This window comes from Motacilla alba, chromosome 28, assembly GCF_015832195.1.
Source record: "Motacilla alba alba isolate MOTALB_02 chromosome 28, Motacilla_alba_V1.0_pri, whole genome shotgun sequence".
Lineage (NCBI taxonomy): Eukaryota > Metazoa > Chordata > Aves > Passeriformes > Motacillidae > Motacilla > Motacilla alba.
This window is the reverse complement of record NC_052043.1, coordinates 79,049-95,957: the sequence shown is the minus strand read 5'-3', so window position 1 is coordinate 95,957 and position 16,909 is coordinate 79,049. Positions and strand designations below refer to the sequence as shown.

The 16,909-nt window shown below is 49.7% G+C and overlaps 1 protein-coding gene across 1 annotated transcript in view; it reads right to left on the bottom strand.

The window, feature by feature from the left end:
* Positions 1–613: 613 nt before the first annotated feature.
* ELL (elongation factor for RNA polymerase II) overlaps positions 614–16,909 on the bottom strand; it is a 50,445-nt gene continuing 34,149 nt past the window's right edge. Inside the window, exons 6-12 of the mRNA XM_038163758.1 lie at positions 14,351–14,475; positions 11,377–11,473; positions 8,179–8,680; positions 5,639–5,705; positions 3,090–3,261; positions 2,195–2,239; positions 614–1,222 (exon numbers count right to left, since the gene is read on the bottom strand). Of these exons, the coding sequence (XP_038019686.1) occupies positions 1,118–1,222; positions 2,195–2,239; positions 3,090–3,261; positions 5,639–5,705; positions 8,179–8,680; positions 11,377–11,473; positions 14,351–14,475 (1,113 nt within the window). The 3' untranslated portion in view covers positions 614–1,117. The remainder of the gene's footprint in view (positions 1,223–2,194; positions 2,240–3,089; positions 3,262–5,638; positions 5,706–8,178; positions 8,681–11,376; positions 11,474–14,350; positions 14,476–16,909) is intronic.

Genomic DNA, 16,909 nt, shown 5'->3' with positions numbered 1-16,909 from the left:
GGGGAGAAGCTGGCTGAGATAAAGCACACCAGTGGAAGGGATCTGCGTGGGAAAACAGCACCTTACTGCTCTCACAAGGATTTGCTGCTGCCTTGCAAAGACACACACAGAGACACAAAAAAAAATCCCAGGAGAAAGCAGAGCACCCCCCACCCCCTCCTCTCATGGATCGAGGAACAAAGTCACTCTCTGGGTGACTCTTGGGTCACTTTCAGTAACACTGCAAGGAAAGGGTCCCAAGCACTTGGCCTAAAAGGAAAAGGGAGGCACAGTTTTAGAAAAAAAGATGCTTTTTTCTTTGATACAAAAATAGACCATAGTCTCATTAGCAATTAATAAAATTGGCTGCCTTGGTAGAAAATTAGAAAAGTCAAAGCCAGACAGGTCTCCATCTCCCCAGCACGGGTGGCTGGAGGTGAACTGGGCAGACTGGGCAGGAGGTTTGCACCCAAAGCTGATAGAAAAGGGGTTTTGGGGTTGGTTTGGTTGGTTTTTTTTGGGGATCCACCTCTGCCCTGGCCAAGGTGCTGAGCCCCAGGGGACCCCCTGTGCTGCCACCACCCCCCACCACCCCGAGGATGCCAAAGACAAAGCAGGGCCAGACAAGGAGAGCTCAGGGAACGTGGTGTATTTCCGCGGAGCCGGGAGCACACAGCTCTCATTGCAAACAGTCCTAGCAGCAATTCCAGTTCCTCACCATTTGTAGGACAATTTGTAACCCACGTGGAGCTGGGGAATTACAACTTCATGCCAAACTTTTAATCCATGAAAACTACAGATTCTTAACCTTTGGGAGCTTCGGTCACTTTAGGCAAGTTTTCCCTTAAGTGTCAAACGCTGGCTTCAAATAAGCAGAATTTTTTTTTGTTTGTTTTTTGTTTGTTTGTTTTTGTTATCCATTTGTTACATTCCAACATTCAGAGAGGCTTAAAAACTCGGGAGGAGCGTGCTGGACGTGGACATGACAGATCTGGCATCTTAAAGTCATCCCCAAGTTCTTCAACCACGAGGAATTAATGCTCGTCTCTGAAAGGGATTTTGGGTGTATAAAAGGGAACGTAACGTCCAGGGTGACTGGATTTTGGTTTGCCCTACCCAGTCCAGGGGTGAGTGGCAGCTAAAACTGCTGCTGGTCATACTCTGCTATCAGTTTTTTGATGTGGGCCAGTTTGTTGTGGAGGTATTCGCAGCGGTTCTTCTCTTGGCTGTAGTTGGGGTTTGTCTGCAAAACAAAACAAAACAAACAAAGAAGTGTAGAGGTGGGAAAGGTTCAGGACAAATCAGCTGAGCCTTGACAGCACAGAGCAGATCACAGCATGGTTTGGGTTGGAGGGAATGCAGAGATCATCTCATCCCATGGGCAGGGAGACCTTCCACTGTCCCACCCAACACTTCAGGGATCCAGGGCAGCCACAGCTTCTCTGGGAATTCCATCCCATTCCCTCCCCGGGAAGAATTTCCTCCTAATATCCCACCTCAACCTCCCCTCTTTCAGCTTAAAACCATGGAAAGAAGCTTTTTTAGGTCCCTCCTCTGATCAAAGCCAGGCAAGAATAAAACCCCTTCTCAGCGTCGTCCAGCTCCAGGAGCCTCCTCACAGGAAGGAGCACACCTGAGCTAGGCTCAGCCTAACGGGGCTTGCAACAACCACCAGCTGCCCTCTGCCCCCTCCTCAGAGGCTCTGGGACAGAGATGAACACCCAGCATGCAGGGGATCTCCTCAAAGAGCTCCTAAACCCCACAGGATGACAGGGCTCAGGACCACATTCCTTTATTTAAAAGGAAAACCCCCCAATCTCCACTGTGTGCGGATGCTGTGCATAAAAATCCTGACACTTTATGCGTCCCCAAACTCCAAAAATCTGGGGCCAGAGCTCCAGAGCCTGATCCCAGCTGTGCCCCCAGAGGATCCTGTGCATCTGAAACACAAACTGTTCCTTCCCTGGGGAGATAAAGGCCCGGGTGAACGCAGCCATTGTGCCACGGCCACGGCTCAGCGATCCCCAGGACCCACGGGGCACTCCCAGCTCCCCCCAAACCCTTTCTGAGCTGCTTTCAGGGACGGGCTGGAGCTGAACAAAGATCTGCTGGAATTGCCTCAGAGCCTGGGTTTGCTCTTGGCAAAGGCCCATCTCTTTCAGTCACACCAGGGGCACCACCCAAAAGCCTTCTGTGGCCAAGGACATTCCCTTACCTTTTTAATTTTTCGGTATTCCTGTAAAATTTGATCGTGGATGGTCTAAAAAAAAAAAAAAGAGAGAAGAAAAATAGGGAATTATTTTCAGTTCTGCAGTAGGTATTTACTGATGGCTCAATGTACACAATTCCCCCAAATCCCAACCAAAATCTGCTCCCTCCGTGGCTTCCCTGGGCGGATGCAAAGGCTACAACCAGCTCTGATGCCACGGACATCCTGCAGCTGACACAGAAGGGTGAAGCTCCACTCCCCACCTGTGACAAGCACCTGGATTCCAGGGTAATTCACATTTCCAAAGGCACAACTGATCTTCTTTTCTCCCCCCACCAAGATCTAACAACAATCCAGCGAGGAATTTTGCAAGGAGAAGGGCAGGAGGTTTGAGGGAGGAAGCTGTGCTTAGCACAATAGGTGCTCTGTAAAAATCTGTTTATTATCCTCGACGAGACTCACTTTTTCAAGCTAATGAATAGCTAAAACTCTTTAAAAATCACTCTGACAAGGCCAATAATGCTGCATTATTAAGATCAAAGATTGCAGAGGAACAGATGACCCCGTGCTAACTCCCCTTCCAGCCCTGATACGCTCCCATATGTGCAAATCTGAGTTTTTCTGGCTGGGATACACTAATAGCTTCCAGCAGCTTTTGGCTAAGGACACCAATTGTCTCACTGAGGCCTTTCCTTGTCAACAAGTCCCATGATGTGGCTCCAGCCTGAAAAAGGAGCAGCACAGAGCTGGGTTAGGAGCGCTCCCCAAAGCTGTCAGCCGTGTGCACGTTCCCCAGCAGCTCTGAGGCTGGAATTCAGGCACCGAGCAACCCGGAGAGAGCAGGATCAAAAACCTGCAGCTCTGCCACGCGCACAGGGAGCTCCCCCAGCTCTGCTTCTACCTTGTACTCCTCAGAGCCCTGCAGCAGCTGCTTCAGCTTGGCATCCAGCTGGGTGAACCGTCGGGTTATCCGCTCTATCCGGGCGTGCAAGTCCCGGTACTCGTTGTACTCCGCGTTGAAGTCGTTTTTGTAGCTCTGACGCTGCTCCGAGGAGGAAATGGCTGCGTATTTTCTGCAGGGGAAAAGGCCTTGGTCAATGGGTTTTCAGGAGGGGATCGGTTTTGGGGGGGTTGGTTTTAGGAAGGGATTGGTTTTGAGGGGGTTGGTTTTAGGAGGGGAATGGTTTGGGGGCATTGGTTTTAGGGGGGCATTGGTTTTAGGGGGGTTCTCTGGGTTGTCGCGGTGCTGAGCGTGGGGGGACGAGCCTGGAAATGAAATCAGGGATAACTGAGGATCACAGGATCATCTAAGGGGGTTTTGGGAAGGAATTCTTCGCTGTGAAGGGGCTGGGAGGGAATTCCCAGAGAAGCTGCGGTTGCCTCATCGCTGGAAGTGTTTGCAGCACCCTGGGACAGTGGAAGGTGTCTCTGCCCGTGGCAGGGGTGGCACTGGATGGGCTTCAGCTCATTCCAGCCCAAACCATTCTGGGATTAAAGCTGGAAAAGCCCTCCAAGATCAAATCCCAGCACTGCCAAGGCCACCACTAAACCACGTCCCCAAGTGCCACATCCACACGGCTTAAATCCCTCCAGGGACGGTGATTCCCAGTCCCAGTGAAGAAATTCTCCCTAATATCCCATCCAAACCTCCCCTGGTGCAGCTCGAGGCTGTTTCCTCTCCTCCTGACTTGCATTAAAGTAGCAAATTATGGAGGCAACCACCGGGGATTGTTGCCTTGACCTCCTGTAAAACAAACAATGTTTGCTCCCAAAACTTCCTATCTCTGCCAGATAGGGTGGGATGGGCAGGTACAGCCAAGCCTGGAGCAGCTGGGGGTGGAGGAGGACACTCAGATAGTGCTGCTACAGCTTCCCTGACTCCTGCTGGCCCGCAGAACATGGAGTTCTGCATCTGTGCCAGGCATTGGAACAGCAGGAATATGATGCTTCCAGTGTTAAGAGTCTTCAAAGGAACACAAAAAGCATTGAGCCATCGTTGCAAAACGCTGGCAGGGTGATTATGTGGCAAGAGCATGACAAGAAACCACGGTGAGGAGCTTGATTCAGTTGGTTTTTTTTTTTTTCCACCAGCAACTCTATTTCCAGCACCTTCTGGAGACACTTGACGTGCCCTGAGCTCAGGATGAACTGATGTGCCTTTGGGGGCCTTTTGGAAGTTATTCTGCTCAACAAAAAGCCATTAAAGGTGATATTTACAGGTCTCTCTGAAGGTAAAAGTCATCTTTGGGTAGGTGATGGCTCAAATTTGCCTCCCTGCTCTGGCTGCAGCAGGGCCAGCGTGGTGTCTGAACATGGAAAAGCTGATCTAGGCCTCAAATTAAGGGGAAACTTTCAGTGCTTTAACTTTTTATGGGTTCTGAACTTCTAGAAGGGACTCCTTGCCAGGGGCTGAGGTAAGGAACCATCCACACAGGATAAAGAGCATCCAGCAGCAGTGACGGGTCTTAGAATTTGAGGAGCTGGGCACAAACCAGTCAGATCACACTGGGTGAGACCACAGAGCTCAGAAACCTCTCCCCGTTTCTTTGGGGAGAGCCCAAGGAGCTGCAATATCCCATTCTGGGAGGGATCAGCACATGGGTGAGAGAAAAAACACCCCCAGGCACACAAATTCTTTGGAATAACCCTAAAGATGTCACCTTGAAGGGGTTGTTTGTATGGCTGATCCAGCCCAGCAAAGCAGAAACCACAGCACAAACCTTTATCTGCCCTAGAGCTTCCTCCTCCTCCTCCTCCTCCCCTTCCCTCCCAGCAACCCCAGCACAGCCAAACCAGCTCTGATGGAAACAACCCCAAGGCTGGGACACGTACACAGAATTTTCCCCCCACAGCTATAAGTTTTTTTTCCCCACCCCAAAGCTTTGTTTAGAACAGGTTTGGGTTTATGCAGATTCTGGGCTTCCTTCACAGGCATTTTTGGGCTTTGGTTGTTTAATTAACCTCGAGGGGATCTGATTAAAGAGCTCAGATCCTAACCCAGGGGTTAGAGCCTCCCAGGAAAGAATATTTCATTGCTTTATGGAGATGATCTTGGCTCTGAAGAGTGCAAGAATTAACAAACCACCCCAAACCCTTCCTCGCCCTGCCCTCCCCAGCACCAGAGCAGATTATTCCCTCCCGAAGTTCCCAGCTGGAACGTGGAGGTGTTTAATCCCCACAAACCCCCCTAAGGTATGAAATGTTTCTTGAAGTGCTTCAACAATTTATAGGAGATAACCTTGAACTCCTCAAGGAGGTAAAAACCAGCTTTGCTATCAAGTTTAGTCTCAGCTATGAATCCGCAGAGCTGGGTTTACTCTTTTCCTTACACCCGCCTACCAAAGTTCTATCAAATAACACGAAAAGTCCAACAAAAATCCCCAGCACGTTGAGATTTCTTAGCTTGAAACATGACCCCAAAGTGATGAAGCAACTGATAAACATACTTACAATAAATAATCTGGCATTTCTGAAGTTGATGTTGGTACGCTGGAATTATTGCATGTTCCATTTAAACCTGGAAAAATAAAGATTTGTTTATAGACGTTCTTAAACTTCAAAGCTCTTTGCAATTCAGCTTCAAACTCGTAAAACTTGCCTGCAATATACAGTTTATGGAATTCTAAAGGATTTCTGTTTTGCTTGGAACCGACAGAGGCAGAGGAGCCACAACAAGGTGGCTGAAAGTTCAAGGCTCCTCCAGTATTTGTCTGTCAGCAAAACAACACCAACACCGGCCTGTGCACCGAGCAGCGAAGAAAATCTGAATTGAATTGGTGGATAAACAGTGCCTGGAGTGGGATAACACTGAGAGCACCACTGGGGAGGAGGAAAACACAGCCCTGAGCCCAGAGAGCTGAGCTGGGCAAGGTGAACCTTCTGTTCTCCTGCTTCCACACTTGAGAGGCTCCCCTGGGCATCTCCAGGGGGAGATTTCTGAATTAATATCCAGAGTCCTGCAGGGCACCACAGAGAGGAGTTTAGGGAGTGCAGCTCCAAACACAAATCCTGGCATTCAAGAATGTTCAGAAATGGAAGGAAGAACAGAATAAACCCAAAGCAGTCATCCTCCACACGCACCCGACAGGATAAATGTGGAGGAGGAAAGCAGCTGGATCTACCTTTGGAAAGGGATATTTTCCACAAATTGTGGGTTCTGTTCCAAACCCTCACCAGATCCAGCTGCACAGCCTGAGTCAGCAGTACCCCGACTGCATCCTCAAAAAGATGGAATTTCCTCTGCATTTCCAGGGAAAAGCCCTCCTGAGCAGGACGGGAGAATGGCACCAACCCAGAGTTTCTGAAACCACCCCAAGCCCAAATTCCTGCTGCAGCTCCTCCTGCTCTTCCCGGGTCCTGACCACAGAGCAGGGTTTAAGGATGGTGGAAGGGAAGGGACACAGGAGGTTTATTTTGCCTGTGAGTGCCACCTACTGACTGAAAGGACCCCAAAGGTCCCTCCAGAGCCTCTGGAGCAGAATTCCTGGGATAAAACTCCCACTCCTGGCAGGGGTGTCCCTGCCCGCGGCAGGTGGTGGAACCAGATGAGCTTTAAGGTCCTTCCAACCCAAACTTTTTGTGATTCTCTGCCTCCCTACAGCTCCAGGGGGAATCTGGGGAGGGAGCAGGATGAGGCTGGTGCTACCCACAGAAGGAAAAACATCCCAGGTCTGGCTGTCCAGGATCCAAGCAGGACTGACCACATCCTGTTTATGATTGCTCCCAGCCCAGCTCGCGTTTGTTACCTCAAAACAGCAGCAGGAACAAACCCCAACTCCTAATAATTAACAAAAATCCAGGAATTAAACAGTCAAGAGAAGCAGAAAAGGTGGTGGAGGAGGCTCGGCCATTTCCCAGGAATTTGGGTATTTATAAGACAGAAGGGAGAATGTGTGAGTGTCCCTCCAGAACCACTCCAGAGGCTCACGGGGAAGAGAAACAACGTGGAAGAAACACAACACTCACAGCAAAAACCTGGGGCTGACACAGAAGGAGAAGAATTCTCAGCTCTGCAGTGCCTCACAGCCATCAGCCCCACGGACTGTCCCTAGCAGTCCCTGCTGGGCCACCAAAATGCATTTTGTCACTGCTGCAAAGCCTGGGGGGAAGGGGAGGGCTGGGACCGGCTCAATCCCACCACCCTGAGAAGCTCCCCCTTTCCAGGAATGCAGCAAAGGAGTCTCTGTTTAGAAATATTGTCCTTGGAGGCAAAACTGGAGGGTTTTCATGCACCAAGGAGGAAGGGGAATGTAGAAAATAGTAACAGGGTGAAGGAAAATGCACAAAGGAATTGAACAGATATTCCCAGAGGCTGCAGGGGAAGTCCCAGGGCTCTGGGGAGCTGTAACAAACAGCAGAAAACATGGAAACAGCAGGAAAAGGAACGGACGGCATCAGCCGAGAAATATTCCCTGCTCTGACTTCTCAGAGTGCTCTGACTTTGGAACAGTGGCTCGATGGAAAATGTTTTCACCCCACCCCAGTGGAGATTCACTGCTGTGTCAGTCCTTGGATAAATGAATCCCCAGCCCCAGTGGGATGTGAGGAAGCTTCTCCAGCCTGGAAGAGCTGGTTCTCCGCTGCTTTAACAGCATTTATCACCAGCTTTATCTATCATTTCTTTTGTAGCCAATTTTAAAAGCTTTTGTGAGTAACTTTTCATTAAAAACCCAAACAACAGTCATCACAACAGCCAACACGAGCGCTGCACTGCTCTTCCCACTGCTCCCAGCCTTTCATCCCCACAGATTATCCCAGCTTTTAATTTAACCGGGAGAAACATGACACGCTCTGAGGCAGCTCCAAACAGCAGGAAGGTAAAACAGGAAAAACCTGATACCCTGTGTGGAGAGGAAGCACCTCTGGTGATTTGGAAGGAGGACAGTGCTGGCATTTGGGTCCCCAGAGCACCTGGGGTGGCCCAGGACGTGCCCAATCCTCCAGGGAATCCTGGCATCACACCCTGCCAACACCTCTGGGCCCCCACTCACCTGGGACCTGCTCCTGGGGAACACTAACTAAGTCAGCATTTTTTATTACTTCACAGTTCTGCTTCTCCTCTTTGCACTTCTCCTCGCTCTTCTTCTCCTTCCTCTCCTTCTCCTTGTCTTTGTGCTTTTTGGATTTTTTCTTGGATTTGACGTAGGAGCCGCAGTTGTGTTTGCTGCTCTGGGCACAGTCTGTGGGCAGGGGGTGACTCAGTCTCTCGGGAGGCTCCGTGCTGCTCTCACAGTCTCTGCCGTTGTGAGTCAGGTCGTTGCTGACATCCGAGAGGGGATCGTGGGGCCTGGGCAGCTCCAGGGCCGGGAGGGAGGAGCTGGAGCTCACCGGCTCGGGCAGAGCCGGGGGCAGGGCAGGGGGGGCCAGGCTGTCCTTCCCGTTGGAGGAATTCAGCTTCCCGTTGAGAGTGGGTTGGGTTCTGTGAGCCAAATGGGAGATCCTGGGCTTTTTGTTGGCCAGGGGGTCGATGAACTCCACAGGTAAGGGTCGTTTCTGTTAGGGAGAAGGGGGGGGAAAAGGAGAAATAAATCGCGTTGAAGGTGCGGAAGCGGAGCTGGGTGTTACCACTAGGTGGTGGTGCAATACAGGCGAGAAGGGAAATCCCCGGGAAAAGCAGCTCATCCATCCCAAGCTGCTTCCCGAAGCCCACGGTTTGGTGGGACAGCCTAAAGAATCCCCTCAGCAATTCCTGACCCCCCCTACTCTCCACACACAGCCCCAGCCCGCTCTCACTGCAGCTTCCTTCAAACCCAGCCCTCTGGAACCCAAACCCTGCAGCCTCCCTCCAATTAGAGAGGGGAAATATCCCTGGAAGTGCCCAGGGCCAGGCTGGACAGGGCTTGGAGCACCCTGGGACACTGCAAGGTGTCCCTGCCCATGGCAGGGGTGGCACTGGATGAGCTTTAAGCTCCCTTCCAACCCGAACAATTCCGGGATAAAAACATCTGTCCTGAGCCCCCCACAGTCCCCGTGAAGGAAAAACGTGCTCAGCCCTCTGGAGCAGGGAGGGATTCACCAGTTCTGCATTTTATTCCCAGTTCTGTGGCCAAGGGCTTCACCCCTTCCCCACTCCTTCCTCTTCTCAAGAGCGAGGCATTGCCCGGAAGAGGGGAGGAAGCGCCAAGTGCTCAGTTCTCAGAATCTCAGGCAAAAGGGGACATCTAGAAAGCCACGTCACAGGGGCCAACGTGACCTGAGCGACCCTTTTTTGAGCAAGGCCAGAGAAGGAAGTGGTTCCCAGCTGTGCCCATCCCTTGGAGGCAGCTGCCTGCAGCCTGGAAAAGCTGCTCCGTGGAAGAACCCATCCGTCAGGCTCAGCCCAGCCAAAAGCTCCTCAGCCAGCCCTCACTGTGTGCCCACCTGGCAGCTCTGGGGCTGCAGCAGCTCTGAGCCAAAGATTATTCTGTGCCCAGAGGAAAACAAGCGATAGCTCTGGGTATTTCTTTTGGATAATCCATTATTTTCTTTCTGTCTCGGGCAGGATCGCAGCGCGTTTGCGAATGGAAACGTCGCTCCCTGCTGAAATGCAGCTGCATGGTGGCTGGAGCAGCCCCTCACTCCCTCTTTTCCACCTGGATTTCTCTCTCTCTTTGCTAACTCAGGGGTCTCGAGGACACTGCTCAGTGCCAGGAATTCTTTCCACCTGTCAGGGTAATTAAGGAAGAGCTGCTGGTTCTGCCACTGAGCTCAAGGGGCAAGGACAGCACGTCCGACCGGCTTGGCAACGTCACCTCCCCCAGGAGGGGACACCTCCACCTGCAGGGCTCTCAACAGGTGACAGAGCTCAAAAATCTGCCACATTTTACAACCTTTTCTCTAAAAACAACCAGTGTCAGCTTCTCCAAACTCATCTCTCTGGTTAGGAGGGTTTTATCCGTCCATTTTCTACAATTACCAGACCAATCTTCCTCACCTTCATTCCACAGCTGAACCTCCCCGAAATATTCTACATTCCAGCCTACCAAATCCCAATCCTCTGCTGGCACTGCACCCATTACAAACCATTTCTCTAAACAGAAGCTTCAGCCAGAGAGTATTAAAAAAGTGACAGCTCACAACGCTGTGGTTTGCTGCCTGACAGGACAGAATCATGCTGGAAACATTTATATTCCACACTGGACTGTCCCTGTTTCACCAGCCTTGCCTAAATCCAACCCAACCAATCACCTGGGTCATTCTGAGAGATCAAAACCTCACCCTAAAGACCTTTGAATCTTTATAATAGGGACAGCCAGAGAAACTATTTGATTTTTCAACCTTAAAAAACGACACAAGACCAGGATCTTTCTGAGCTAACTTGAAGGTGATCATTCACCAGGAACATGCCCACAGCAGAGCAGGAGAGGATTTGGAATCAGCTACCTGGCAAACGAGTTACACAGTCCTTGTTCTCCACCAGAGAACTGCCTCTCTCTCAGTGCCAGAGCGCACATAATTTCTTTACCTGTTAATATTCTTTGCCACTAATCCTCGGTGCGTCTGTCCAGACAAGCAGGCATTACACATTCCACTGGCAGGAGAAGAATAAATACTCAACTTGTCTGGGCTGACCCACACTGGAAGAAGGGAAGGCAGAACATTTCACAATGCCAGCAAAGCCTGTGCTGGGAGATCCTGGGAGAAGAGGGGACAAGGCTCTGCTTGACAGGCGTCAAACGAGGCTCCCGTGTGGTTTATGGTCATGGAAAAAGCAGGCAAAATGTTCTTTTCACAGCTCCCTGCTCTGGCATCTCCCAGGCAGGAGCAGCCCAACCTGCCCCCGATCTGGCACGACAATTAGGCTGCAAAAGGTCAAGGGTTTTAATAACTCGGCCGTGTTTGGGAGCTGCTTATTACAGCTTCGTTCCACTCAATTATTAGTAATGAGGAAAACACAAGCTCGCTCTCCCAGGAACTCCAGGAGGGATGGAGGCACTGCAAAAGGAATTTAGCCCTCAAAACTAAAACCTGAGCCTCCTTGTCAGAGATCCTCCCCACAGGCCCCGGCTGAGCCACGTCCAGAGGAGAAACAGATGCTGAGGAAAGGCAGAGTGAGACTCCAACTTAATAAACCAGAAATAAAACCCCGAGGACCTCCTGAGCCGGCAGCAGGTGATTACAGGGTGCAGACAGGCACAGCTCAGCCTGGAGCCACAGCCAGCAGCCGGATCCATCAGGAGCGTGCAGGGGCTGGGAGGGGGATCACCCACCTGGGGGGGAGAGCTGGAGTTGGGGGTGTCCTTTGGAGGGCTCAGGGAAGGAGCTTCTCCCTGGAAAGCGCCGCTGTTCTGGGGCTGGCACAGCTTCCTGCAAAACACAACCGGGGCTGGTCACACCTGTGCCAAGGGGACGGGTGGCACTGCACACCCTGGGCTCCAATCTGCTTGAAGGTGCCACAAAGGAGCTCCTTCAGGCTCTGGTCTCGGACAAAATCCAGGAAGGAGAAACCACCATGGGAAATTATCAATGGCAAACTGGAATTTCTCATCTCCTTCTTGCTTTCCCAGGATTTTTTTTGGCTCTTTGGCAATGGAAGGAACACCTTGGACCTCTCGGACACGTGAAAAGATTCCCTGTTGAATTAGGAACTCCTTTTTTAACAATTTTACCTTTTTTTCCCTTGAACTGGTGACATAAGAATTGAAACAAATTAACCCCAGCCTCAGAAACATAATTCAAACAGAGATCAGTGAAAGTGGCGTGGAATTTTAAGGTGCAAAAGATATCAGATATTATTCCTGCTGATTGAAATACAGCTCAGGGAGACACCAATTAAACAAATTTCTGCTGAGTGTCTGTTTTCTGAGACAACTCAGAAAGCAAAGCTCACTGAAGAGGGGCTGAAACTGAAGCTCAGATGTTAAGGATTAAGTTCTCCCACTCATTAGCATCATTAAAACAACATTTTATGGCAACAGGAGCCCTTTCAGCAGCGAGCTCCTCTGGGTGCAGGAAAAGCAGCATTGTAACAGGAACTGCTGAGGTATTATTGGTCCACCAGGATTTACATTTTGGGCTTCCCAATAATACTTTGAAGTTGCATCATGCAAAACAGAGCTACTCTGGGCTGTATTTGTGGTACTGGACAAATAAAACAAAAACCTTTTGTAGCAACAAGAAGTACAATTAGAATCACTTGAATTCCCCTCCAGGCTGGGTCTCTGCTCCTCTGCAGATCTCAGAGTATTTTCCCAGCCCACCAGCTCTGACCAACAATTCTGACAGCAGACTGCCCCTCAATTAATCATTCAAAAAAAAAAATCCTACTCTTGCATCAAGCTGCAGCTGACAAACTGAAAAAAACAAACAGAATTCAGGGTTAAAGGTTTTAATAAAGCAGCTCTGCAGTCAGTCTGTCAGGAGCTGTGGAGCCTGAATAACCCCACTTTTAAATTCTCCCACAAGAAACTGGAATCAGCATTAAAGCTCACTCAGATCCTTGAAACATTGGGAAGATTTATCTCAGAGATAACGCCCAGGACTTGACAAGATTTGGCTTTTAGCCTGAGCTTGAACCCTGGGCAGCGTTGCAGCAATATTTAGACATCTGCAGCGTCACCACTGTCCTGGCTTCGTTTAATTTTATTTCAAACAACCTCAGACCAACTCAAGGAAAGGACCTGGGGATTGCGAACACGGGGACACTGATCCTGCCCAAAGACCCCAGAGAAAGTGGCTTTTGGGGGGCTGCCTGAGCGAGCCTGTCCCATTTTCTGATTGTTCATTGTGGACTGAAGGAGTGATGAAAGCACTGAGCTCAGCAGAGGAAAGACTGCAGAGAATGGTTTGGGATGGAAGGGCCTGAAAGCTCCCCCAGCTACAGGCTGGGACACCTCCCACAGCCCAGGCTCCTCCAGGGTGACAGAGGGATGGAAAACATAAAAAAAGGAGGGAAAACAAGCTGGTTTAACCCAAGCCTAGTTAGACCCAGCCTCAGTACCTGCAGATGTGTTCATTACTGCAGCTGCTGAGGCCCTGAAGCCCAGGAGGAGCTGGAACCCTCGGCTGGTGCTGCCAACCCTGCTGCCTCCTGTGCCCTCTCTCCTGTCTTCAACCCAACATGTTTTTTTTTTTCCCATTCTGGAGCCTCATTACCTGCACTGCCTGAGCTTTGTTTGTACAGTTGAATACATCCTTTCCAAGGCCTATTTTTAGACCCTGGCCCAAGTGAATGCCACAATTCTAGAAAAAGCAGTAAACATGGCTTTTCTACAGGGAGAAATTCACTTAGGGGTTTTTTTTTTTTTTTTTAAAAGCCATAAAGATTGCATGGCAGTTGTATTTTTCCTTTTAATTATAATTTCACATCAAGGCCATTTAAATGAGTTTTGATTTTCCCTGAGCACACTAAAGCACTTGGAGTGCAAGTTTTCTGTTGGTTTAAAAAGTCTCATCTCCAAGTCAATTGTGCTTTTAAATCATGGGAAGTGCTCAAACAGAGCATGCTGTGCTTCAGCTTAACCAAAAGCGCAATAAAATAAAGCACAAGTAAAAGCTCTGCCTGCATGACAAAACCTGAACCAAGGCACTGAAAAATATCAGCACTGAGAGCAGAATTCTGTGTAAAACTCGGAGATTTGGTCTCTTTTGCTGCCAGCCAGAAGCTTCCAAGCTTGGAGGCTTCACCTAAGGAAAATCTCTCTGGAGGGAAAAAAATTTCAGCAATAAGGATGAACTGAGTCAGTTCAGGGCTGTTCCAGGAGGGAACATGGGAAAAGAGCTCACACTCCAAGCAGGACAACCAGCAGGATTTTAAAGGGATTTATCCCTACAGAACATCCTCTTGCTTTTGCACGCATCCACGATTTCAACCCAAACTCAGATTCAGGGATGAAACACTTCAGCCTGCACAGGAAGATGTGGAAAAAAGGAAGGGGAGTTTCAAAGGAGAGCTGAGCTGGAGCCATTGAATCACCTCATCTCCCAGGATTTCAGAGCAGCATTCACTCTGCTCCCTGGCAGGTTTCCCCCAAGCTTTGCCTCTAATGATTTAAAGACAGCCCAGGATGATGTGAAGAGTGGATCCACTTGGATATTCAAGTTCAGTCCACTCCTACAGCTCCCTGGGTGATGAACAGTTCAAAAGGATTTTAAAATAAGTCACACACAACTCACAGACCTTGGCCACCCTGATTTACAGAACCTTCCCTGGGTGATACCACAGAGAAGAAAACGGATAATTACCTAACGAGGATCCTCTTCAACAGTTGCTGATCTCCTTCTGAGTAGCCAGGCCAGTCCTTCTGCACCTCTTTGTATACACAATCTTTCAGGGTGAAAGTGCTGTCCTTGGCACTCAGATTTGCCACCTGGAACAGAAGGAATTTGGAAAACCATCATCAGGGTTTCGTTTTCTCACTCCCTCGACCAAACAAGAGCTAAGATGAAGGCAAAATCTGAGCAGACTTAGCAGCTGTTAGTAGTGTCAGAGAACAAGGAGAGACTTTAATATTTCATTTCCTTATTATTAAGATTATTTAATCAAACTGTGCCCTTCCTTTCGCCTCGTCACTGCAATAATTCAAAATGAGTTTCTAAAGCACATCCAGTTGAGTGGGAATAAGTCACATCTAAAAGAGATTATTCAGCTTGGGGAGCCTGGACCAGCACAAGAGCACTTGATGGAAACACCTGGAAACAAAGCCTTAATGGGAACAGGCAGTTCACTTATCACACCTGTCCCACAGCCAAAACGGGGCAGTTTATGGCCAGAGAGGAACTCTCGGGGCGATAACTCGGTTAACAACTGCCAGGAGATAATTTCTCACTAAGGAGCCAACAGGCCACAGGGAGCTGTGAGGAGAATGCCCTGGGACCACCTGGATTTTATGGAGAACTTCTCCAGGGCAAGAACAGAACCTGGGGTTTCCAGCCTCAAGCCAGCAGAGCACTGCAGGGAGCTCGGCACCAGCAGCTGCCATTTCATCCAGCCCTACCCCGTGGAGCTTCCCCACAAAGCCCTGCGTGGTGCTGGAACGGCAGAGCTGGATTAGACTGGAAACGACTTGGGAAAGAGTTATCCCACTCGGATCAGTCTTTCCACAGCCTGACTGAAAATTTAACTTCTTGCTGTTGGTACACGCCTGAAAATCCAGAGCTGGAACAAAGCAAAGAGCCCCAGCGAGGCTTTCAGAGAGAGTGAGCCTGTCCTGGGTGACCCAGAGTGTCATGGAATGGCCTGGTTCCCTCAGATCCCAAGGGCAGGGACACCTCCCACTATCCCAGATTGCTCCAACCTGGCCTTGGACACTCCCAGGGATGGGGCAGCTTCTCTGGGCAACCTCAGCCTGCAGGGCACTGCGAGTTTCAAAGGAAAAGAAAGCCTTGAATGTGTTTGTGAAGAGGGAGAAGGAGGCCCAGGTGCCGGATGCTCTGCCCACAGCCAGGCACAGGCAGCAGCTGCAGCCCAAACTCCCTGCTGGAGCCCCTCAGCTCAGGCACTGCTCCCCTGGAAAGTGGAAAATGCTTTTATTCAGTGCACGGAGATCTTGTGCATCTGTTTAGGGATTACTGCTCTCCATTCAGGACGTGGCTGTGCTCAGGGATTTCTATTATCCACACAGCAGGAAAATGCCTCAAAAACAAGCAAAGGAGTGGGAAGTCTTGAATGAACTGAAGATGCTGCTGATTTCCCTGCTTTTGCTCTAGGGAGGCTACAAGCTAATACAAAAATATTAAAAATCTAGGCATTTCAGAGCAAAAGGCTGCACAACCACCATGGCAAACTCTCCCGATAAGCAAAAAATAGAAAGCCCAGTTATCAGTTTACATGACAAACACTTTGTTTTTCCTTTCAGTCTTGTCAGCTTTCCAAAATCCTGAGCCAAAATACAACAAGAATTTGAGCTGTGTTTTACATCGAGGCATCCCTGTAAACACACCCAGGAGACAAAAGCCAATCCAGGTTCTCCTTTACCAAAAAAAAAAAAAAAAACAAAAACCAAAAGCAAACCAACAACTCTCCCAGAATTTCTCTGTTTCCTGCCTGTTCCTGGAGCCCGGGAAGAAAAACCTTGGATTTTTTTTCTCTGCACAGAGGCTGAGAGCTGCTACCTCCTTGTTTTGCTCGTGTGGGACTCCGCAAGCTCCACCCCAACCCTCCCAAAAATAGAAACCTTGCAAAATGAGGCAAAAAGGCCGCCAGGAACACGGAGTCCTGCGAGAGATGCAAGAGCACAATGAAACCCACACCTAGACAGATTTAGCTGCGTAGAGCTTTAACACAGCCTGTAATTTTTAGCTTATCTGTGTCTGCCTGTGGATGGGAGCCCTGGGAGGGCTGAGAGGGATTAACTTTACGAGCAGGTTTACAGCCAAATCAGCGTTCAGGCCCGAGCAGGGCGGCCCCGTGGCCGGCGCCGCACGCGCCGCTCGCCCGCCGGGGCTGGGGCACAGCATCCATCAAAAGGCAGCAGCACAAACGGAGTTTTCTACTCTGAAACTCAGGGAGGGAATTGGAAAAGCGCTGCGAAAAGCTGCTGGGAAATTAAGGGCTCCGGGATTAAAGTGTAAGGAAGGAATGAGCTGTGCCAGCTGTGGCTCTGTTTTTAATTCGACCTGCCCTGTGCCCTCGGGCAAAGTGAGCTCCTGTCTCTTTCTTTATGGAAAGGAGGAAAAAAAGAAAAAAAAAAGGACTTTTTTTTCCAGAATTGATTCCAATCCAGAAGAAGGCAGCTGCAGCATTTAACTAAATAGCTGTGATGTGTTTAATAAAGCAATGAAGGTGTTTACTGCGAGGCCTAA